At 47.6% G+C, this 24,921-nt stretch overlaps 1 protein-coding gene across 1 annotated transcript in view; it reads left to right on the top strand.

Moving 5' to 3' along the window:
• The window catches only part of LOC142191151 (uncharacterized), a 1,229,165-nt gene that overhangs the window by 999,397 nt on the left and 204,847 nt on the right, over positions 1–24,921 (top strand). Inside the window, 2 exon segments of the mRNA XM_075262334.1 lie at positions 14,336–15,592; positions 20,773–20,775. Coding sequence (XP_075118435.1) covers positions 14,336–15,592; positions 20,773–20,775 — 1,260 coding nt within the window.

Raw genomic sequence — 24,921 nt, 5'->3', positions numbered from 1 at the left:
TGATATTGGCAATAGAGAGCTTCTGGCGATTAAGTGGGCCTTTGAAGAGTGGAGACACTTCCTGGAGGGGGCCAGACATAAAATTACTGTACTGACTGACCACAAAAACTTATTATATTTAGACAAGGCGAAAAGATTAAATCCCCATCAAGCCAGGTGGGCTCTATTTTTCACTAGGTTCCACTTTGTAATTACCTACCGTCCCGGCTCAAAGAATACTAAAGCAGATGCCTTGTCCAGAAGTTTTGGTCTTAGTGGTAGTTCTGATGGGGAACCTGAAAATATACACTCACCGGCCACTTTATTAGGCACACCATGCTAGTAACGGGTTGGACCCCCTTTTGCCTTCAGAACTGCCTCAATTCTTCGTGGCATAGATTCAACAAGGTGCTGGAAGCATTCCTCAGAGATTTTGGTCCATATTGACATGATGGCATCACACAGTTGTCGCAGATTTGTCGGCTGCACATCCATGATGCGAATCTCCCATTCCACCACATCCCAAAGATGCTCTATTGGATTGAGATCTGGTGACTGTGGAGGCCATTGGAGTACAGTGAACTCATTGTCATGTTCAAGAAACCAGTCTGAGATGATTCCAGCTTTATGACATGGCGCATTATCCTGCTGAAAGTAGCCATCAGATGTTGGGTACATTGTGGTCATAAAGGGATGAACATGGTCAGCAACAATACTCAGGTAGGCTTTGGCGTTGCAACGATGCTCAATTGGTACCAAGGGGCCCAAAGAGTGCCAAGAAAATATTCCCCACACCATGACACCACCACCACCAGCCTGAACCGTTGATATAAGGCAGGATGGATCCATGCTTTCATGTTGTTGACGCCAAATTCTGACCCTACCATCCGAATGTCGCAGCAGAAATCAAGACTCATCAGACCAGGCAACGTTTTTCCAATCTTCAATTGTCCAATTTCGATGAGCTTGTGCAAATTGTAGCCTCAGTTTCCTGTTCTTAGCTGAAAGGAGTGGCACCCGGTGTGGTCTTCTGCTGCTGTAGCCCATCTGCCTCAAAGTTCGACGTACTGTGCGTTCAGAGATGCTCTTCTGGCTACCTTGGTTGTATCGGGTGGCTATTTGAGTCACTGTTGCCTTTCTATCAGCTCGAACCAGTCTGGCCATTCTCCTCTGACCTCTGGCATCAACAACGTATTTCCGCCCACAGAACTGCCGCTCACTGGATGTTTTTTCTTTTTCGGACCATTCTCTGTAAACCCTAGAGATGGTTGTGCGTGAAAATCCCAGTAGATCAGCAGTTTCTGAAATACTCAGACCAGCCCTTCTGGCACCAACAACCATGCCACGTTCAAAGGCACTCAAATCACCTTTCTTCCCCATACTGATGCTCGGTTTGAACTGCAGGAGATTGTCTTGACCATGTCTACATGCCTAAATGCACTGAGTTGCCGCAATATGATTGGCTGATTAGAAATTAAGTGTTAACGAGCAGTTGGACAGGTGTACCTAATAAAGTGGCCGGTGAGTGTACTTGCTCCTGGGGTGGTAGTGGCAGGTTTGACCTCGGATCTTGAAACCCGTATTCTCAACACTCAGGATGCTGCCCCTAGTGCGCTACCACCAGGTAAATTGTTTGTCCCTAGCCACCTCCACTTGGAGCTCTTAGAGGAGATCCACTCCTCTGTTCTGGCAGGTCATCCAGGCATTACTGGTACTGGGAATCTGTTATCACGTACGTATTGGTGGCCATCTTGGCAACGAGATGTTAAAAATTTTGTTCATTCTTGCGAGACCTGTGCCAGATCTAAGGTGCCCCATGAACTTCCAGCGGGTCTTTTACATCCACTCCCGCTACCCAATCAACCCTGGTCACACATCTCCATGGATTTTATTACCGATCTCCCGTCCTCTAAAGGGAAATCGGTAATTTGGGTTGTAGTAGATCGTTTTTCTAAGATGTCCCACTTTGTTGCCTTGAAAAAATTGCCTTCAGCTAAATTGTTGGCCTGGTTGTTTATCTGCCACATTTTACGTCTGCATGGTATTCCTTCAAATGTGGTGTCGGACAGGGGCGTACAGTTTGTGTCCAGGTTTTGGAAAGCCTTTTGTAACAGGTTGGGAGTCTCTCTTTCTTCTCAGCCTTCCACCCAGAGACTAACGGTCAAACAGAGAGATTGGATCAATCTTTGGAACAGTATTTGAGGTGCTTTGTGTCTGATTGCCAAGATAAATGGAGTGAATATTTGCCCATGGCTGAATTTTCACTAAATAATCATGTCAACTCCTCGACTCGGTCGTCTCCTTTCCACATTAACTATGGTTTTCACCCCAGATTCTCCTCAGGAACAGGCAATGAATTCGCCTTTTCCTCAGTAGAGGACATTGCTAAATCTCTCTGTACTGTATGGGCTGAAAGCCTGGCATCACTGAGAAAAGCCCAGGCTAATCAAGTCAATTTCGCCAACAGAAAGCGCCGCCCTGGACCTGACTTTGTGGTGGGTGACAAGGTCTGGTTATCCACTAAAAATCTCCAACTTCGTGTTCCATCTACTAAGTTTGCCCCGCGTTTTATTGGTCCATATCCCATTTCTGAAATTATCAACCCTGTGTCATTCAAATTATCACTTCCTAGGTCCCTCCATATTCACCCAGTTTTTCATAAGTCCCTACTCAAAAAGTATGTTCCGGCAATGGTCACTCGTTCCCCACCCGAACCAGTGATCGTTCAGGGGGAACTAGAGTATGAGGTGGAACGGGTCATTGATTCACGCAGAGTGCGGAATTCCCTTCAGTTCCTCATACATTGGAAGGGGTATGGACCAGAGGAGCGTGTTTGGGTGGCAGCCAGAGACCTTCACGCTCCTAGATTGGTGGAGAAGTTTTTGCATTCTTACCCTACTAAGCCAGGGGGTCCTCTTGAGGGTCCGGAGGCCCCTCCTCAAAGGGGGGGTACTGTCAGGATACGGAGTCGCCGCGGTCTCCTTGCTGCGCGGCGTCTCCCTGGGAGACGTGTTAGGAGTTCTATTGGGTGTGCTTAGGTCATTAAGGGTTAATCTTTTCCTTGCTCTCAGTCTCCATGTCATTAGCCATCAGGTGTGTTTTTCTGCTGCTATTTAAACCCCACCCAGGCATGGATCATTGCCAGCCATTCACTTTGGGTTTCCTGGTCCCCCTGCTCAGTCTGATTCCCTGTCTGTTTGTATTCCATATGTTTTTTTGGTTTTTAGACCTCGGCTTGTATTTTTGACTATCCCTTGTCTTTTGATTTGGTACCTTTTATTATATCTCCTGGCTTGACCTCTTGCTCGTCTGACCTCGCCTTCTCTTCTTTGTCTTGCTGGGACTTGTGGTCCTCCCTGGTTCCATGCTGTTTAGTCTTTTGTTTTGCATTGCATTTACACTGTGCTTTCTGTTTAGGTGTGACCCCGTGACTCCAGTCCCTAGGACTTTCAGGGCCTCCTCTCCCCTTATCCTAGCGGCTGGATAGAAGGTTAGGAGCCGTGGTAGGCGCACTTCAATTAGGAAGTGCATTGGTCTGCCTCATCTCAGATATTACAGCATAGTTATAGCTGCAGGGCCTACGACCCCTTTTGTCATTAGTTGCACAGTGTTGCTTTCTCAGCTGTGTCACTTTGCACTGCCTGACCCTGACTCCAATCCTTACAACTATACTTATTAATATCAGGTACACAGGTACATACTGGGGTTACTATACTTATTAATATCAGGTACACAGGTAGATACTGGGGTTACTATACTTATTACTATCAGGTACACAGGTACATACTGGGGTTACTATACTTATTAATATCAGGTACACAGGTACATACTGGGGTTACTATACTTATTAATATCAGGCATTTGGGGAGATTACTTTTGTTTTAGTAACTCCATGTGCCTCTTATTAAAAGCAGTTAACCCCATCATGTCCATCACATTAACCCCTGTGTGCCTCACCATAAGAGTTACTGATATGTGAGACATATGGGGGTAATAATAATGAAGATACTTTATTATTACCTCCATGTCTCTCACATATCAGTAACTCTTATGTGAGGTACACAGGGGTTAATGTGAGGGACATGATGGGGTTAACTGCTATTAATATGAGGTACATGGAGTTACTAAATTGTAATGCACATGACCAGATTTTTTATCCACAATTGTCCTGGTATAGCGGTCAGTGGGTGAGGTGACAGTATTTAGTCCTGTAGGGACCACTATGGGACATAATATTGTGTGCAAGGGCCACTATAGGACATACTACTGTGTGCAGGGGCCACTATGGGTATAATACTGTGTGCAGGGGCCACTATGGGGACACAATACTGTGTGCAGGGACCACTATGGGGGATAATACTGTGTGCAGGGGCCACTATGGGTATAATACTGTGTGCAGGGGCCACTATGGGGTATAATACTGTGTGCAGGAGCCACTATGGGACATAATACTCTGTGCAGGGGCCACTATGGGACATAATATTGTGTGCAGTGGCCAATATGGGGCATAATACTGTGTGCAGGGGCCACTATTGGTCATAATACTGTGTGCAGGGGCCACTATGGGACATAATACTGTGTGCAGGGGCCACTATGGGGCATAATACTGTGTGCAGGGGCCACTATGGGGCATAATACTGTGTGCAGGAGCCACTATGGGGCATAATACTGTGTGCAGGGGCCACTATGGGACATAATACTGTGTGCAGGGGCCACTATGGGGCATAATACTGTGTGCAAGGGCCACTATTGGTCATAATAGAGCGCGCAGGAATGCGTAGGAGGGACTCGGTCGAGATTTTCCGTGTCGGGGGGGCCCCATGTCAAAAGTTCGCCACGGGGCCCCGCCATTCCTAGTTACGCCACTGACAGTATACTTGGTTATACTACACTAGTAGTGCTGCATAATGTGAATGTGGTGACACCAGTGCTGTGTGAGGTGATAGACCCCAGTCTTATACTCCCTGATACAGCAGACATGTTTCCTCCAGTCCTTTAGATGAGAGAAAGAGAAGAAGATGGAGGAGACAGGAAGAGACATCTGATCCTAACTCCTCCCTCCCTACAGTAACACACTAAGCTCTATATACTCCCAAGGCTGTATATACATACATATATACTCCTAATATACAGTACACATATATACTCTTAAAGCTGAACCAGTCTGTATAAATCTACATAATCACTACACAAAGAGGCAACTGTAGGAGTTATTGGTTCCCCCATATCAAAGTCATGTCCCCCTTTGCTGATGGCTCCGAGGGTGTCTTACATATCACACACACACGTCACCACTACACACACCTCAGCTCTGCTACATGCACATAAAACACAGAAAGCTCTGCTACATAGACATCACACACATATGGCCCCATTACATACACCACACCTCCCAACCATCCCAGATTCAGCGGCACATTCCCGGATTCCGGGTTGTCCCCCGGTTAGCAGGAAGTATGTTCCAGTTACAACTCATCTGCGTCCGGAGGCTCAGATGAGTTGAATACACTGGTGAATGAAGCAGGAGCTGTCACAGCTCAGATTAAGAAGGACATTGAACAATGGGGGTCACTGGAGGAGAACATTAAAGCATAGAAGTAGATGGAGGGTGTCCTGTCCGCCTCTAGTTGCCTCCAGTTTAATGTCCCCCTCCAACTACCGCCACTGTTTAATGACCCCTCTAGTTTAAACTGGGACACGAGGAGACGGACTTAATACTGAGGGGAAGTTGGAAGGGAACATTATAACGTGGGGGCATATAATGTACGAGTGACTGTAGGAGGATTATACTGTGTGGGGGCACATGGAAAGTGAATAAGAATGGGCGGAGTCAACATAGAAGTGGGTGGAGATAAAATTGATGCAACGCGCTTAGCGCAACGCACATTTTATCCTCTCTCTGAGATAAAGTAAGATAGATCTAAGGTACATACACATCACACACAGACAGCTCCACTACATACATGTCAGACAGACATCTCTGATACATACACATCACACACAGACAGTTCCACTACATACATGTCACACAGACAAATCTACTACATACATGTCACACAGACAGCTCTGATACATACACATCACACACAGACAGCTCTACTACATACACATCAGTCAGACAGCTCTGCTACATACTCGCAGCGCCACACCTCCCATGAGGCGACCTGAAGCGAGTGCTTCAGGCGGTGCTATGTCAGGACCCCAGGGAGGGCGGCATTTTTGATTATCTAAGCCAGTCCAGGACAAGCTGTCCTGGACTGGCTTAGCACCAAGCGGTGGTTTGGGGAGGCCACTGGAGCAGCGCTGCTCCAGCAGCCTCCCCTCACGCTTAGGCAGAGAGCAGGTCTTCTCCGTGCCTGCGAACGGCGCTAAGCCCCGCCACCTTCGCTCCACCACGCCCCTGCGTGCCGCCACGCCCCTTCGCTCCGCTCCCTCCTCCCAGGGGGGGGTGGGGGCTTTCTGTAGTTCGCCTCGGGCGGCGAAAGGTTAGGTTCACCCCTGCATACACGTCACACACAGCTCTGCTACATACACGTCACACACACACACACACACAGCTCTGCTACATACACATCACAGCAGTGGTGTAACTAGGAATGGTGGGGCCCCGTGGTGAACTTTTGACATGCCCCCCCCCCAATCGACACCGACTCCCTCCTCCGCACTCTATTATGTCCCTTAGTAAGCCCTGTACGCAGTATTATGTCCCATAGTGGCCCCTGTACACAGTATTATGTCCCTTACTGGCCGCTGCACACACAATTATCCCCCATAGTGGCCCCTGCACACAGTATTATCCCCCATAGTGGCCCCTGCACACAGTATTATGTCCCTTACTTGCCCCTGCACACAGTATTATGCCCCTTAGTGGCCCCTGCACACAGTATTATGTCCCTTACTGGCCCCTGCACACAGTATTATCCCCCATAGTGGCCCCTGCACACAGTATTATGCCCCATAGTGGCCCCTGCACACAGTATTATGCCCCATAGTGACCCCCGCACACAGTATTATCCCCCATAGTGGCCCCTGCACACAGTATTATGTCCCATAGTGGCCCCTGCACACAGTATTATCCCCCATAGTGGCCCCTGAACACAGTATTATCCCCATAGTGGCCCCTGCACACAGTATTATCCCCAATAGTGGCCCCTGCACACAGTATTATACCCCATAGTGGCCCCTGCACACAGTAGTATGCCCCATAGTGGCCCCTGTACACAGTATTATACCCCATAGTGGCCCCTGCACACAGTATTATACCCCATAGTGGCCCCTGCACACAGTAGTATGCCCCATAGTGACCCCCGCACACAGTATTATCCCCCATAGTGGCCCCTGCACACAGTATTATCCCCCATAGTGGCCCCTGCACACAGTATTATCCCCCATAGTGGCCCCTGCACACAGTATTATGTCCCATAGTGGCCCCTGCACACAGTATTATCCCCCATAGTGGCCCCTGAACACAGTATTATCCCCATAGTGGCCCCTGCACACAGTATTATCCCCCATAGTGGTCCCTGCACACAGTATTATGTCCCATAGTGACCCCCGCACACAGTATTATCCCCCATAGTGGTCCCTGCACACAATATTATGTCCCATAGTGACCCCCGCACACAATATTATGTCCCATAGTGGCCCCTGCACACAGTATTATCCCCCATAGTGGCCCCTGCACACAGTATTATTCCCCATAGTGGCCCCTGCACACAGTTTTATCCCCCATAGTGGTCCCTGCACACAGTATTATCCCCATAGTGTCCCCTACACGCAGTATTATGTCCCATAGTGGCCCCTGCACACAGTATTATGTCCCATAGTGGCCCCTGCACACAGTATTATCCCCCATAGTTGCACCTGCACACAGTATTATCCCCCATAGTGGCCCCTGCACACAGTATTATCCCCCATAGTTGCCCCTGCACACAGTATTATGTCCCATAGTGGCCCCTACCACAGTATTATGTCCCTTATTGGCCCGTGCCACAGTATTATCCCCCATAGTGGCCCCTGCACACAGTATTATGTCCCTCAGTGGCCCCTGCCACAGTATTATGTCCCATAGTGGACACCCATAAACAATTATCATACTCTGGGGTCTTTTCAGACCCCAGAGTATAATAATCGTAGACCCGGGGGAATAAAAACAAAAAAATACTGTTTCTTACCTGTCTCCGGCTCCTACGCTGTTTTCTCTGCTGGCATCCTTATGAAATTACGTCAGACGTCACATGACCCGGGACGCAGGCCGGGTTCATGTGACGTCAGAAAGGAGGCCTGGCAGGATCATGGAGATGTAAGTAACACTGTTTGTTATGTTCCCTTAACAATCCCGATCCGCCGATCATTATACTCGGGGGTCTGCAAAGACCCCCGAGTATAATGATAGCATTTATGGGGCCTGCGGTGTCACTTACCGATCCCGACCCAGCCAGGATCGGCAAGTGAATAGGGCCCCTAACGGCCTATTTAAAATAAAAAAAAAACTAAAAACGCAGCGGTAGCGGCTGTCATCGGGCCCCTAATGGCCCGGGCCCTGTGGCAGCCGCCTCCACTGCCTCTATGGTAGTTACGCCCCTGACACACAGACAATCTCTTCCCCCCTTCACTACACCCGGCACCTCACAGCAGGTCTCCATGTTGCTCCACTACACAGGATAGAGTGGAAGGTCCTGCTTACAAGTAAAGACACGCCTATCCGGTCATGTGACATTATGACGCTTACAGCAGGACCTGGTCATGTGACTTCTTGACTCCTCCTACACCTATGACATCATCACAGGTCCTGTGAGCAGACGGCTGCTGTACCCGAGGAGGTAAGTGCTCGCTCTCAGCCCTTCTCATACATTCAGTCTCCCTCATTTCCAGGCTGCATGTTCTCCTCCCTCCTCTGTAGCTCCATATATATCTGCACTACATGGACAGTAGTGGACGCCCAAACTTCTTAGTGGAGCCGAGTAATAGAAAGTGACTCTCCCTGTAAATCCTCCGAATCTAGAGAGAGAACAAAATCCCACACAGTATAAAGACCGGTTAGTGGCCCCAACATGGTATATTGTGGCCCCCACACACTATAATGTCCTTTCTGTGGCTCCCATACGCTATAATGTCCTCCCTTTGGCCCCCACACACTATAATGTCCTCCCTTTGGCCCCCACACACTATAATGTCCTCCTCGTGGCCCCCACACACTATAATGTCCTCCCTGTGGCCCCCACACACTATAATGTCCTCCCTGTGGCCCCCACACACTATAATGTCCTCCCTGTGGCCCCCACACACTATAATGTCCTTCCTGTGGCCCCTACACACTATAATGTCCTTCCTTTGGCCCCCACACACTACAATGTCCTCCCTGTGGCACCCACACACTACAATGTCCTCCCTGTGGCCCCCACACACTATAATGTCCTTCCTGTGGCCCCTACACACTATAATGTCCTTCCTTTGGCCCCCCACAGTATAATGTCCTCCCTGTGGCCCCCACACACTATAATGTCCTCCCTGTGGCCCCACACAGTATAATGTCCTTCCTTTGGCCCCCACACACTATAATATCCTCTTTGTGGCCCCCACACACTATACTGTCCTCCCTGTGGCCCCCACACAGTATAATGTCCTCCCTGTCACCCCCACACAGTATAATATCCTCCTTGTGGCCCCCACACACTATAATGTTCTCCCTTTGGCCCCCACACACTATAATGTCCTCCCTGTGGCCCCCACACACTATAATGTCCTTCCTTTGGCCCCCACACACTATAATATTAACATACATACAGTGTGACAGGTCTCCATAGCATTTAATCAGTTACAGTAAAACTTTTTACATAAAATTTCAGGAAAAGTCTCTTATTTCCTGAGGATTTTGTGGATTCCAGTAATTCTAGTTGTCTTAGGACTCGGCTGCTTTCACCGGATAAGGACCGCCATATGTGGGTATTGTTGGGGGCTCAAGACCCCCTGGGTTATGTTGTTGTAGGCCTAATTGAAAAAGAGGAAGTTACGCGAGTTCGGGAGACACTTGCAACAGACACGGCTGTCAGTTATTCAAGTGTCACACTTTATTGTACAATACATCAAGTATATACTCGTATAGTCACAGACAAGCAGCGAGACATATGACCTTATTACGTCATGTCAAAAAGCAGCCGAGGCTGAAAAGCCTTTATCCTTAAGACCTTTATACATAGTTTCAGTGTTTTGCTGCTTAGAAGACAATTTAAGCTGAAAGAAGCTAAAGATTTGTGCTGACGAGCAGTTTCAGCTCCCCCTCCCCACCCTTGTGGTTTCCTCTGTAAGATATACAGTTTCCAGAAGATATTTTAACCCTTCACAGTATAAACTGATATTAGGGTGCAGCCGGACACAGAAGGGCAGAAGGGTTATTTGGTTTTTGGATGCCATGACACTTTTGCAGAGCTGAAAAGCCAGTGACCTGTGACTTTATTTTGGAAACTGCACCCCTGAAGGATTTCTCCAGGGGTACAAAGAGCATTTTTAACCCCCAAGTGTTGCTATAACTTATTATCCATAAATGAACACGAATCTGATTGTGAGAGGTGAAAATGATAAATTTTTCCAGGAATAAGTCATTTCAGTGCGCAATATGTTGTGCCCGCCTTGTATCAGAGATGAACGCTCTAAAAGCTGTTGTGCCCGGGATACCCGCTTACCAGTTTTTGGAGTGTGCATCCCTGCTGACATAAGTTGGGCACAACATATCGGGCACTAAAATGGAGAAACCCTGGATAATTTTCATTTTTAACTTCTGCAGTGCTCCTATTAACCCCTTCCCAACAGAACAGGAGCACTGCAGATACTCTATATTCAGTAGACCGGGCACTTTCAGATGTAGGGATACCTATTGTGTATGTGTTTCACAGTCATTTTCTACTTTGAGAGCAGCTTCACACCAGCCCCCGATCTCCGTTATGCAGGTTTCCGTTTCCTGCCCGAGAAACTGGACAAGAGACGGAAAGCGGCAGGCAGTTTTCAAACCCATTCATGCTGTTGTTAACCCGCCCTGATATATATTCTAGGGAAAGAAGTGATTTACAACTTTTATTTATTTATTTTTTTAAACTTTTTTGGACTTGAACCTGCAATCATTTGATTGCAAGTCCCATAGATGGCAATACAAGTGTATTGCCTTCTATGGGAGATTCTATACATTGCTTGTCTATGACCAGCCGCAATAGTAATATAGCGATGACATGCCTAGGAGCCTTCATTAGGTTCCCGGCTGTCATCGGAACAGGTCGACTCCTGCAACCTTAAATGTATGGGGTTGGTGGGGACCATCCCCGGGGCTAACTTTAAACTTTTTTTGGGTGGGGGGAAGAGGGCATCTCCGCTATTAACTCTTACAGCGGAGATGCCGAAGCTCGGGCCTGTGATCTCTGATTGCAGGCACAAGCTTCGGCATTACAGTGGAGGTGCTGGTTGGTATAGTGACTGCTCTGCAGATCGGCGCCATTACACTTACATACCCGGCATCCGGACCCGGCATACAGACACCAGGGCGAGTGTCGGGGCCTGCAGCATCATCATGCACCTGGCAGAGCACTGATGCCAGCCAATGAGAGAGAGCATTAACACCAGCCAATCAGAGAGCATTTATGGCAGCCAATCAGAGAGCAGTGAGCATCTACACGCTGCCGACGTCAGAAGTAGGAGGTGGTGATAATAATGGGACTCAACTCTTCTATTTATTCCATGGGATTCCGTGTAGTGATTACATTGTCTCATCTTCTCTCCATTCAGGTTCCTACAATATAGAATTCTCTCAGTATCTTCTATATAAGAGAATATTCCTGGTTGATCCATCAAGGATGGAAAGAGACAGGAACAAGATGGCGGAAAGTCTATTAAATCTCACCCTAGAGATCATCTACCAGCTTACTGGAGAGGTGAGAGATTCTGATGATGTCATCATGACATCATTCTTATCTATAGTAATAACAGATGATATGACTGGAGAGGTGATGGACTCTGGACATGTATGTAGTGAGATTTATTAATGTGTCTCCCCATAACCAGGATTACACAGTAGTGAAGAAGACCTCTAGTAGGCGCTGTCAGACCCTTGTATTTGATGGATGGAGAGGAACCCTGAGCCCATTCCCAGGACCTCCACCTCACCACCTGATACAGGAGGAGATCAATGGACAGAAGATCCTAGAACTCACCCACAAGATGCTGGAGCTGCTGACTGGAGAGGTGACAGTGCTGGGAATGCTGGGACATTATACAGTAACTGGAGGGGTCGGGGTGATGACTGTATCATTGTGTTGTCAGGTTCCTATAAGGTGTCAGGATGTCGCTGTCTATTTCTCCATGGAGGAGTGGGAGTATTTAGAAGGACACAAGGATCTGTACAAGGAGGTGATGATGGAGGACCAGCAGCCCCTCACATCAGCAGGTAATAGACATGACTATATACACATGGACTTCCATTATTTGTATGTACAGAATGAATTCAGTCCCTGTCTGTGTTTCCTACAGGTAGATCCAGTAAGAGGACAACACCGGAGAGATGTCCCAGTCCTCTTCTTCCACAGGATGATCAGGTAGATGGAGATATTCCCTATGATGTGTAGATGGGCTGTGAAGTCCTTGTGGTCAGTCTTGGGTTATCCAGCAGTATTAGATGTTTTATACTTGTGTAATGAGAGGTGGAGATGGAGGATAAAGCTGACCATAGACATTACTAGAGATGAGCGAGTAGTTAAATACTCGAGATTCGATTTGAGTAGACCTCAATATTCGACTACTCGATTGAATATCGAATCCCATTATAGTCTATGGGAACAAATGCTCGTTTCAGGGGAAACCAATATTCGACAAATGGGAGTCACCAAGTCCACGAGTAGCAGGAGGAGAGTGTTGAGGAGGAGCGAAGGACAGTGCGGTACTTAAGATCGGACCACAATGTAGACTGCATATTTAACATTAAAGCAGTCTACCTTGTGGTCCGATCTTAGACTCCGCCTCGTCAAAGACGAGCCTCCTGCAGAATCAGCGTTGATCTAAGATCGGACCACAATGTAGCGTTGATTGGCTGAATGCTATACAGTGTATAGCATTCGGCCAATTTTTACTGCGAATAGCGAATAGTATTCGATCGAGTACGAGTATTTAGAATACCGTAGCATTTGATCGAATACTACTCGTTCATCTCTAGACATTACATGTTGTCTGGATCTTCTCACAATCTTCTGGCTATGGAGACTGCTGGTTGGGATGAGGAGTCGAGAGACATCTTGAGAGATTTCTAATTAAATGATTCTTTATTTCCTCATGAGACAAGTAACACTGGATGTATCTGGTAGAATCTGATCTCCTCCACTGAAATATACTGAAGCACGTCTATCCATGCCGAGTATACATGTGTATAAGGTTCTTGTGGTTGTCATTGAGCCGTCATCTAATATCTATGTCCAGCTTCAGATTTGTTGCTATTTGGCTCAGATATTCTTATTGTCAGGTCATATTTGGTCATTATGGTAATTAATGATTTTTTTTCTCCACATCTCCAACATTTCTCTATGACTTCCCTATTTGTCTGCTGATCTTTCCAATATTTTCCTTACAGCATTTCCGACAGGGTAAAGATCTGAGCAGTATTAATACTACAGAGCCCTATGTGAGTGGTGATGAGGAGTGTGAGGAGGACATTCCTACAGGGAACCGCCCAGGTGAGGAGTCACCACTATATAAAGCACAGAAGGGTCACCATCAGAACAGTACTGGTGCTGACAGAGGCCTGGTCACCACTCTAAGGAAAAAGGAGGCCGGTACCTTGTACCAGAAATGAAGCTTATGTGATTAATCTTTATGTAATGGCCACCACCCTTTTTCCTTAGAGTTGTGACTGGGTGGGCCCGCTTCTTTCACCCACTACCAGCACCAATACAGTGACCTAGAGCAGTGGTGGCGTCTCCTGCCCCGCTTCATTACTAGTCACTATCACTGACCTCCGTCTCAGCACAGTGAATACTAATGAAGTAGGCCGCGCTGCCGTCGTTTGCTGCCTGTGCCACTGACTTCACTTCTTCACACGGTCTGAAGCGTCTCAGGCAGCGGCAGCTCAGTGGGGAATATACTTATAAGGTTATGTTATTCAATAATAGTAACATGAGTTTTCTTCTTGTCAGATGACTGTACCAGGAGCTCAGAGGGACATCTGATATCTACAGATTATAAAGCAGGGTATCATGGTATCACCCAAGATCCATATGAAGAACATGCCATTACCTCAGATATACCTCAAGTTCTTCGCAAGAAAGGTCTTTCTCCTAATTCATCACAGTCTATTAACAAAAATATAAGACGCAGGAGGAATGAGACCCATCAGAGAACTCACACAGGAAAAAAGCCGTATTCATGCTCAGAATGTGGTAAATGTTTTGCTTGGAAATCACGTCTTGTTGAACATCAAAGAACTCACACAGGGGAGAAGCCATATTCATGCCCAGAGTGTGGGAAATGTTTTACTCAGAAATTACATCTTGTTGAACATCAAAGAACTCACACAGGGGAGAAGCCATATTCATGCCCAGATTGTGGTAAATGTTTTAATCTCAAATCAAATCTTGTTCAACATCAAAAGATTCACACAGGGGAGAAGCCATATTTATGCCCAGAATGTGGGAAACTTTTTACGATTAAAAAACATCTCATTGACCATCAAAGAACTCACACAGGGGAGAAGCCTTACGTATGCCCAGAATGTGGGAAATGTTTTACTCAGAAATCAAATCTTTTTAAACATCAAATAATTCACACAGGGGAGAAGCCGTTTTCATGCCCAGATTGTGGTAAATGTTTTACTCTCAAATCAAATCTTGTTCAACATCAAAAGATTCACACAGGGGAGAAGCCATATTCATGCCCAGAATGTGGGAAATGTTTTGCTCAAAAAACAGATCTTGTTAAACATCAAAGAACTCACACAGGAGAGAAGCCATATTCATGCCCAGAATGTGGGAAATGTTTTATTCAGAAATCACATCTTGTTACACATCAAAGAACTCACACAGGGGAGAAGCCATATTCATGCCCAGAATGTGGGAAATGTTTTGCTCAAAAACCAGATCTTGTTCAACATCAAAGAACTCACACAGGGGAGAAGCCATATTCATGCCCAGATTGTGGTAAATGTTTTACTCTCAAATCAAATCTTGTTCAACATCAAAAGATTCACAAAGGGGAGAAGCCATATTTATGCCCAGAATGTGGGAAACATTTTACGATTAAAAACCATCTCATTGCCCATCAAAGAACTCACACAGGGGAGAAGCCTTATTTATGCCCAGAATGTGGGAAATGTTTTACTCAGAAATCAAATCTTTTTAAACATCAAATAATTCACACAGGGGAGAAGCCATATTCATGCCCAGAATGTGGGAAATGTTTTACTCAAAAATCACATCTTGTTGAACATCAACGAATTCACACAGGGGAGAAGCCATATTCATGCCCAGAATGTGGGAAATGTTTTGCTCAAAAAACATATCTTGTTAAACATCAAAGAACTCACACAGGGGAGAAGCCATATTTATGCCCAGAATGTGGGAAATGTTTTACTCAGAAATCACACCTTGTTGAACATCAAATGAATCACACGCTCCAACTATCGCCCTCATGAATATCGATTTCAAAATATTTACGAAACTCCTTGCTAACCAGTGGACCTGATTAGCTACCTCAATCATTACTCTACCCCTACCTCCCTCCTCAGTGTACATGCAGAGAAAACCCCTTGACTGTGTCGATTAGTCCTTCATGTTGGCCACGCTTAAGGCCTTTGCTTTTTTGGGAGTCTTATGGCGATCCAGTGCCTTTATTTTTTCCTGATGGTGGTAGTGAAACACCCCCACTTGTCGTCTGTTCCCTTCCCATTCGTTATGGGACATACCAAGGTTGTCCCCTCTCCCCCTTATCTTTGTCCTCTGTATTGAACTGCTGGTGGCCAGGATACAGCACTCCCCTGATATTAAGGTCTCCCTTTCCACTGACTGGGTCCTCCTTACCTCCCCTCATACTAACCTGCTGTGAGTCATAGATGATTAAAACTATCTCTCCATCTATAAGATAGACTTCTTTAAAACCAAGGCGTTGCCTATTACTATTCCCCAGGTTCTCCTGATTGATCTCCGAACATCCACCGAATTCTCCCCTTCCTCACCCAGGAAACTACCAAGATGCTCGTCCAGGCCCTCATAATCTCCCGCTTAGACTACTGCAACACCCTTCTGCATGGACTCCCAGCTAACACCCTCGCCCCCCTCCAGTCCACCTTAAACTGCGCTGCTCGTTTAATTCACCTCTCCTCCCGATCTTCATCGGCTGCTCCCCTCTGCCAGTCCCTCCACTGGCTACCTATAGCCCAGCGAATTGAGTTCAAGCTACTAACGCTAACATACAAAGCCATCCACAACCTGTCCCCTCCATATATCTCTGACCTAATCTCCCGCTACCTGCCCACAGGTAACCTCAGATCCTCCAATGACCTCCTACTCCGCTCTGCCCTCATCCGCTCCTCACACAACCGTCTCCAAGATTTTTCCCGTGCATCCCCCATACTCTGGAACTCCTTACCATGACACATAAGACTGACCCCCACAATCACAGGATTCAAGAAGGCCCTGAAGACTCCCCTATTCAGGAAGGCCTACAACCTGCAATAACACTATCACCGCACCGCCATCTGTACAGTCTCCCCCTCTCCTTCTGTCTCTACCCCTTCCCCCATAGATTGTAAGCCCTCGCGGACAGGGCCCTCTACCCCACTGTGCCAGTCGGTCATTGTTAGTATTATATCTACCTGTATATTCTGTGTATTGTATGTAACCCCCAAATGTAACGCACCATGGAATTAATATAATAATGTACAGCACCATGGGATTATTATAATAATGTACAGCACCATGGAATTAATATAATAATTAGAGATGAGCGAACACCAAAATGTTCGAGGTTCGAAATCCGATTCGAACAGTCGCTTACTGTTCGACTGTTCGAACGGGTTTGAACCCCATTATAGTCTATGGGGAACATATACTCGTTAAGGGGGAATCCCAAATCCGTCTCTGGAGGGTCACCAAGTCCACTATGATACCCCAGGAAATGATGCCAACACCCTGGAATGACACTGGGACAGCAGGGGAAGCATGTCTGGGGGCATATAAATCACTTTATTACATGGAAATCCCTGTCAGCTTGCGATTGTCGCAAGCTAACTTTTTCCCATAGGAATGCATTGGACAGCGCTGATTGGCCGAATTCCGTACTTTGGCCAATTAACGCTGGCTCTGCTGGAGGAGGCGGAGTCTAAGATCGCTCCACACCAGTCTCCATTCTGGTCTGACCTTAGACTCCGCCTCCTCCAGCAGAGCCAGCGCTGATTGGCCGAATTCCGTACTCTGGCCAATCAGTGCTGGCCAATGCATTCTATTGGCGTGATGAAGCAGTGCTGAATGTGTGTGTTTAGCTCAACTACACCGGTGGAGTAGTTGAGCTAAGCACACAGATTCAGCTCTGCTTCAATCAGCGCTGGCCAATGCATTCTATTGGCGTGATGAAGCAGTGCTGAATGTGTGTGTTTAGCTCAACTACGCCAGTGGAGTAGTTGAGCTAAGCACACAGATTCAGCTCTGCTTCAATCAGCACTGGCCAATGCATTCTATTGGCGTGATGAAGCAGTGCTGAATGTGTGTGTTTAGCTCAACTACGCCGGTGGAGTAGTTGAGCTAAGCACACAGATTCAGCTCTGCTTCAATCAGCACTGGCCAATGCATTCTATTGGCGTGATGAAGCAGTGCTGAATGTGTGTGTTTAGCTCAACTACGCCGGTGGAGTAGTTGAGCTAAACACACACATTCAGCACTGCTTCATCACGCCAATAGAATGCATTGGCCAGCGCTGATTGAAGCAGAGATGAATCTGTGTGCTTAACTCAACTACTCCACCGGCGTAGTTGAGCTAAACACACACATTCAGCACTGCTTCATCACGCCAATAGAATGCACTGGCCAGAGTACGGAATTCGGCCAATCAGCGCTGGCTCTGCTGGAGGAGGCGGAGTCTAAGGTCGGACCAGAATGGAGACTGGTGTGGAGCGATCTTAGACTCCGCCTTCTCCAGCAGAGCCAGCGCTGATTGGCCAAAGTACGGAATTCGGCCAATCAGCGCTGGCCAATGCATCCCTATGGGAAAAAGTTTATCTCACAAAAATCACAATTACACACCCGATAGAGCCCCAAAAAGTTATTTTTAATAACATTCCCCCCTAAATAAAGGTTATCCCTAGCTATCCCTGCCTGTACAGCTATCCCTGTCTCATAGTCACAAAGTTCACATTCTCATATGACCCGGATTTGAAATCCACTATTCGTCTAAAATGGAGGTCACCTGATTTCGGCAGCCAATGACTTTTTCCAATTTTTTTCAATGCCCCCGTTGTCGTAGTTCCTGTCCCACCTCCCCTGCGCTGTTATTGGTGCAAAAAAGGCGCCAGGGAAGGTGGGAGGGGAATCGAATTTTGGCGCACTTTACCATGTGGTATTCGATTCGAACATGGCGAACACCCTGATATCCGATCGAACATGTGTTCGATAGAACACTGTTCGCTCATCTGTAATAATAATGTACAGAGCACTATGGAATTCATAGTGCTATATAAATAAATAAATAATAATAATAATAACTACAATTTCAAATGGCGATAGGCTTTCTTTCACTATCTGGAAATCCAGATCACTCGCTCCTACAGCTCTCTTTATTCTGCTAACTACCCTAGTTTTTCCGCGAGCTCCGGGCTTTCTTAGACAAGTGGAGGCCTTTGCATATTTACTTACTGGGATACATTGCGTTGGTTAAGATGATGCTCCTCCAAAAATTGCTTTATTATTTTGCTACCCTGCCAGTAACTGTTCCACAAACAAAACTATGTGGCTTACAGTGAGCTATTTTCTAGTTTATATGGAACGCCAAGTGCCACCACATTCCCAGGTTGGTCATGTTGGATGGGAGGGGGCAGGGAAGTCTGGCTGTCCCACACATCCTTCACTACTATTGGGCAACGTATCTGTGGAATATTCCTTTCTGGGTGGTGAAACTGAAAAATTGTGGCTTGCACCTATGCATCCCAACTCTCTTGTGGGTTGGCCTTCCTCCTCGCCCTCTTCCCCCTTTCCTCCTGGGCCCCATTTGTTTCATGAAGGCACTGTGGGCTACCTGGGGGGATGGGGTGTATCATGGCCTGCAAAAGGACTCAATTATACGAACTTGAAGCCTGATGAAAGGTGTCCTCGGCTCAAAACATTGCTTATTGATTATGTACTGAAGCTCTTTGATTTTGTGAAGTTACAGTGCGGCTTCTTATCATAAATGGAAAAAATGTTGTGAAAAAGACAGAAATTCATAAATGAATAAAGTTTATTAGGAATAATTGATATAAACAAGAAAACAGAGTAACAAAATGAATACAAATAAATTACATATCAGACAAGAGAACCAAAACTACCGAAGAACCAATGTGGAAGGTCCATGAATCATATTGGTGAAGGATATAAATATACATACATTGCTGCTCTAAACTATTCAAGAGACAATGTCTCTATATACAGTAGCATGTTTGTAAAAGTATAAACCAGAAATCCCTCAACCAAAACCATATAATTGGGGACGAAGCCATATCGGGAAAACGCGTGTCGGGGCGCGAACATTTGTGGTAGGGTCCCAATATGATTTATTAAAGGTGCTTTTTTCCTATGGGTCTACTTTGGTGATGTTTGGAACTTGACCAGGCTTTCTTGTGCTTTACTATTAGATTCTGCCTTGTTCATTATTATGCACACACTTGGTCATTTTTTCTAGAGATGAGCGAACACTGTTCGATCAAATAGGTATTCGATCGAATACCAGGCTGCAAACGCAGTAAAAATTTGTATCCCTCCCACCTTCCCTGGTACTTTTTTTGCACCAGTAACAGCGCAGGGGAGGTGGGACAGGAACTACGACATCAGAGGCAGTTAAAAAAAATTTAAAAACCCATTGGCTGCCGAAATCATGTGACCTGCCATTTATAAGAACGGCCGTCACCGTATTCGCCATTTTTGCGGTCAGAGATAGGGAGAGAAACATATCTGCTGAGGGCTAGATAGCGATTAGCTTCAGATAGGCAGAGAAAAACTAAAGAAGAAAACCAACAGCTCTTCTCGGAGCTATACACTGTAGGGACATCAGTCCAGCTTTCCCCGGACGGTGGAAAACAGGGATACAGAACAGATACAACTTCATACATAGCGGAGAAACAGCTTTTATTTTTGGCTGTCTGCACACAGAATAGCCGGAATCCACAGCAGTGACTAGATCATATAGAGCTGAAAAACAGCTTTTCTTTGTGGTGTATAGACCATAAAAAGGGCATTAGTATACATCCAAAAATGCGTAAGGGTAGCGCAAGGGGACGTGGGGGAGGACGGGGGCATGGAAATGCAGATGTGGAGCAAGGTTGCGCTCAATCAACAGCGTCTACTGCGCCTACAGCTCTGCAGCAGCAAGCATTGCGCTTCCCCACAGTCCTCGGCTTGATGGCCACATTAAAGGGGCTCTATCAGCAAAATCATGCTGCTAGGGCCCCACATATGCGTGCATAGCCTTTAAAAAGGCTATTCAGGCACCGTAAAAGTTATATTAAACTACCCCCCCGTTTTAAAATAATAACCTAAAAAAGAATGTGCTCTACTTACGGATCGTGCACCCTGGGCGGGCATTCAGGGTGTGTCTTCATCTTCGTCCACGCCTCTTCTTCCTCCGACGTCCTCCGGTCCCGTCCTCCTCCGGCGCTCGCTTGCGAACACTGATAAAAAAAATAGCCTCGGCGCATGCGCAGTAGCTGTAGTAGAAGCCGCATTCTACTGCGCATGCACCTTTAGGTTATTATTTTAAAACGGGGGGGGTAGTTTAATATAACTTTTACGGTGCCTGAATAGCCTTTTTAAAGTAGATTTTCCTGATAGAGCCCCTTTAAGTAGGCTGCAGGATACAAACCTAACTAGGCCTGAGCACCAGTGTTACAGTGCTTCCAGCACATTCCCCCTACGCCCAACAGCAGCACAACTGGGGTATTCCTGCCCCTATGAGCTGTTAGGACAGGTGGAATTTTTAATTACCTAACAGCTTTGACCCCTATAAGAGGTCGGAAGACCGACTCCCCATTGTGTTTTTTTCTGTCCTGTGGGACAGGACAGGTGGCGGGGGGAGAGGTGTTCTGGCCTCTTACTGGGGTCAGGGCTTTCCCTCCCCCCTGGTCTCTTACCTCGGCTTGGCTCCTGGCCGCTGTCCGGTCTGTCGGCTCCCCCTCCGCTTCTTGCTGGCGACGTCTTGTATCTCGCGCCGGAGGGGGGGGGGACTTTGTTTTGCGGCCAGGTTTCCGGCGGCCGCTCTATGTGGGCAGCCACTTCCAGCCCGGCCGCGCATGCGTGATAGGTTGCGGCCCGGACTAGGCCGCGACCTAGGTCAGGGGCAATATTTTTTCAAGCAGCACCAGACGCTCACTAGCCTGGTGGTCCCATCTACGAAATGGGCAGTCCTCGGTCAGGTTCACCTCAACCCTGTTGACAACAGATGCCTCCCTCACAGGATGGGGAGCTCATCTGGGGGAGACCCCGGCACAAGGTACATGGAACCATCTGGAGAGAATGTGCTCATCCAATTGGCGCGAGCTTACGGCAGTTCACCGAGCACTTCTGACGTTTGTGCCTGTTCTGCGGGGGAAAGCAGTCAAGATTCGAACGGACAACCTGACGGCAGTCCATTATATCAACAAGCAGGGGGGAACCAGGTCCCCCTCTCTTCTGCAGGTCACCAACTTAATCTTCGCCTGGGCAGAACAGAATCTTCTCCAGTTATCAGTGGTGCACATCCGAGGTTGTCTGAACATCCTGGCGGATCAGCTCAGCAGAGGCTTGACAACCTCAGGAGGATGGTCTCTAAACCAGGACATCTTTCACCAGCTCAGCAGGATGTGGGGTCTCCCCGAGGTGGATCTGATGGCCACCCAATACACCGCCAAAGTAGAAAGGTTCTGCTCCCTGTACCGGGAAGATAACCCTTTCACGGTGGATGCCCTGTCAATACCTTGGAGGTTCAAACTGGCATACGTTTTTCCTCCCATTCCGATGATTCCGAAGGTATTGGCGAAATTCAGGCAGGACCAGACCTCGGCAATGGTGATCATGCCGTTCTGGCCAAAAAGGGCATGGTTCACCGACCTCATCCTTATGAGTCGGGGGAACTACTGGAGGCTTCCAACAGTCCGAAACCTGGTAACTCTAAACAATCGGCCGTGCCAGGGCCTGGACAAGTTCAACCTCACTGCCTGGAGGTTAACAATGCCGTATGCGGAGAAGGAGGATTGTCCCAGGGAGTGCTAAGGACCTTAGCACATTCAAGAGCAAAATCAACTAACCAGAGCTATCAGATGATTGCCCGGATATTCTGGAATTGGTGTACAGGTAAACAGCGCAACCCTGACAGAAATTCAGTCTTGGAGTTCCTACAAGACGGGCTAGAAAGGGGGCTAGCTCCCGCTACCCTGAAGTTCCAAGTTTCAGCTCTGTCTGCTCTCCTAGAGACCAGATTATCACAAGGTCCTCTTATCAAACAATTCCTAAGAGGGGCTGCTAGGCTCCGCCCAAAGGTGCAGTCTCCTGTCCCTACCTGGGACCTAGCTGCGGTTCTACAGGGGCTCTGTGCTCCTCCCTTTGAACCCTTATCTGAAGTGGATTGGAAGTACCTGTCATACAAAGTGGCTTTCCTGTTGGCAATAACCTTCGCCAAGAGGGTTGGCGAACTGCAGGTCTTAGCGGCCTCCGAACCCTTTCTAACCTTCTTTCCAGATAGAGTACAGCTGAGGTTCGTCCCAGGATTCTTGCCAAAGGTACCCACTCTTCAGAATATCAACCAGGTAATTGTCTTACCAGCCTTTTTTCCCTCTCCCACCTCTGAGTGGGAGGAGAAGATGCACAAGTTGGACTTGGTGAGAGCATTACGGATCTACCTTGAGCGCACTGCGCCCTTCCGAAGGTCAGAGAATTTGCTACTCAACGCGTTTGGCCACAATAGAGGTGCCAAAGCATCCAAACCAACGCTGTCAAGATGGATTAAGGAAGCCATTACCTGCTCCCTTCGTGCTCAAGATCTCCCGGTACCAGAATTTGTCTGTGCCCATGCCACCCGAGCAGTGGCAACGTCTTGGGCCGAAAGGTGTTCCCTTTCCTTGGAGCAGATATGTGCGCAGCTTCCTGGAATTCGCATCTGACATTCACTAAGCATTATAGACTGGATTGGCGGACATCAGAGGCTACAGCGTTTGGACACTCGGTGTTGGCATCAGCCTGCCAGGATCACCCACCCTAGGGTAAAAGCTATACTTGCTAAATCCCCAGTTGTGCTGCTGTTGGGTGTAGGTTGAATGAAAGATTATGAATGATAATCTGTTTTCCCTTAGCCCAAACAGCACAAGGCTCCCTCCCTATGCTGTATTTTTTGTACTAGAGTGTACTATTTTGTATTATTTCTGTGAAATATACACTGTACTTATACTTGCTACTAACACAATGGGGAGTCGGTCTTCCGACCTCTTATAGGGGTCAAAGCTGTTAGGTAATTAAAAATTCCACCTGTCCTAACAGCTCATAGGGGCAGGAATAGCCCAGTTGTGCTGCTGTTTGGGCTAAGGGAAAACAGATTATCATTTATAATCTTTCATTCTCCACCAGCCAGTCAGCCTCTACCTCAACTCCTTCTCCTACCCAACAGTCTGGTCCTCCTTCCTCACAACATTCCCAATCTTCCCAGCAACCTAATCCCACCTCCCAGGAGCTGTTTTCGGCTCCATTCACTGTCCCTCTCTCTGTCCCACCACGTCCTGAATCACCAGAGGTAACAGATGAGTTCCCTAATGCACAAACACTGGAGCATCCGTTATTTCCTGTTGTTATTGTTGACCAGCAATCGGCTCTCAGTGACGACGATGACGAGACACAGTTGCCATCAGGGCAGCCTGTTGCCGTTGTGCAAGAGGAGGAAGAGGAGCCGTTGGAGGATTCGGAAGAGGAGGTGGTGGAGGATGAGGCCACTGACCCGACCTGGACAGGGCGGATGTCAAGCGGGCAGAGCAGTGGAGATGTGGAGGGAAGTGCAGCACCAAAGAGGGTGGCTAGAGGCAGAGGACAGCTGCTTCACCGAAGCCAGGCCACAGCCAGCAGGGCCCAAAATGTTCCCTCTTGTAGCCAGCCTAGAAAAACTCCCACATCGAGGCCAGGGTCTTCGGTGGTGTGGAATTTTTATTTGTCTGTGCTACGGACAAATATAGTGCCGTTTACACACTCTGCAACTCAAAACTGAGTAGGGGCTCTGAAAAGAGCAACCTCACAACCACTGCCATGCGCCGTCATTTGGAAGGCAAGCACTGGGCTCAGTGGCAGAGCGTTGTCTGGCCTTGCCGCCACTGCCTCTCCCACTCTTGCCAGTGCTGGCGCTGCAGTCCAGACCAGCAGCCAGGAAACCTCCACATCTTGCTCCACCACTTTGGGGACTTCTCCCTCATCCTCCCCTTTTCCTCCCTCAGCTCCTTCTCCTGCCTTACGTCCTTCTCCTGTACCATCATGTGCCTCCTCAAACCAACCCACCATCTCCCAGACTTTTGAGCGCAGGCAAAAATACAGCGCTAGCCACCCCCATGCACAAGCCTTAAACATGCACATCTCCAAACTGCTGGCCCAGGAGATGTTGCTGTTCCGGCTTGTTGAAACTCAGGCCTTCCGTGACCTGATGGTAAGTGCAGCACCTCCCTATGCCGTCCCTAGCTGTCACTACTTCTCTCGGTGTGCCGTCCCCGCCTTGCACCAGCACGTGTCACGC

Source organism: Leptodactylus fuscus, chromosome 1 (genome assembly GCF_031893055.1).
Source record: "Leptodactylus fuscus isolate aLepFus1 chromosome 1, aLepFus1.hap2, whole genome shotgun sequence".
NCBI classification, from domain to species: Eukaryota; Metazoa; Chordata; class Amphibia; order Anura; family Leptodactylidae; genus Leptodactylus; species Leptodactylus fuscus.
Note: the sequence above shows the minus strand (reverse complement) of the source record. Positions and strands in the feature narration are given on the sequence as shown.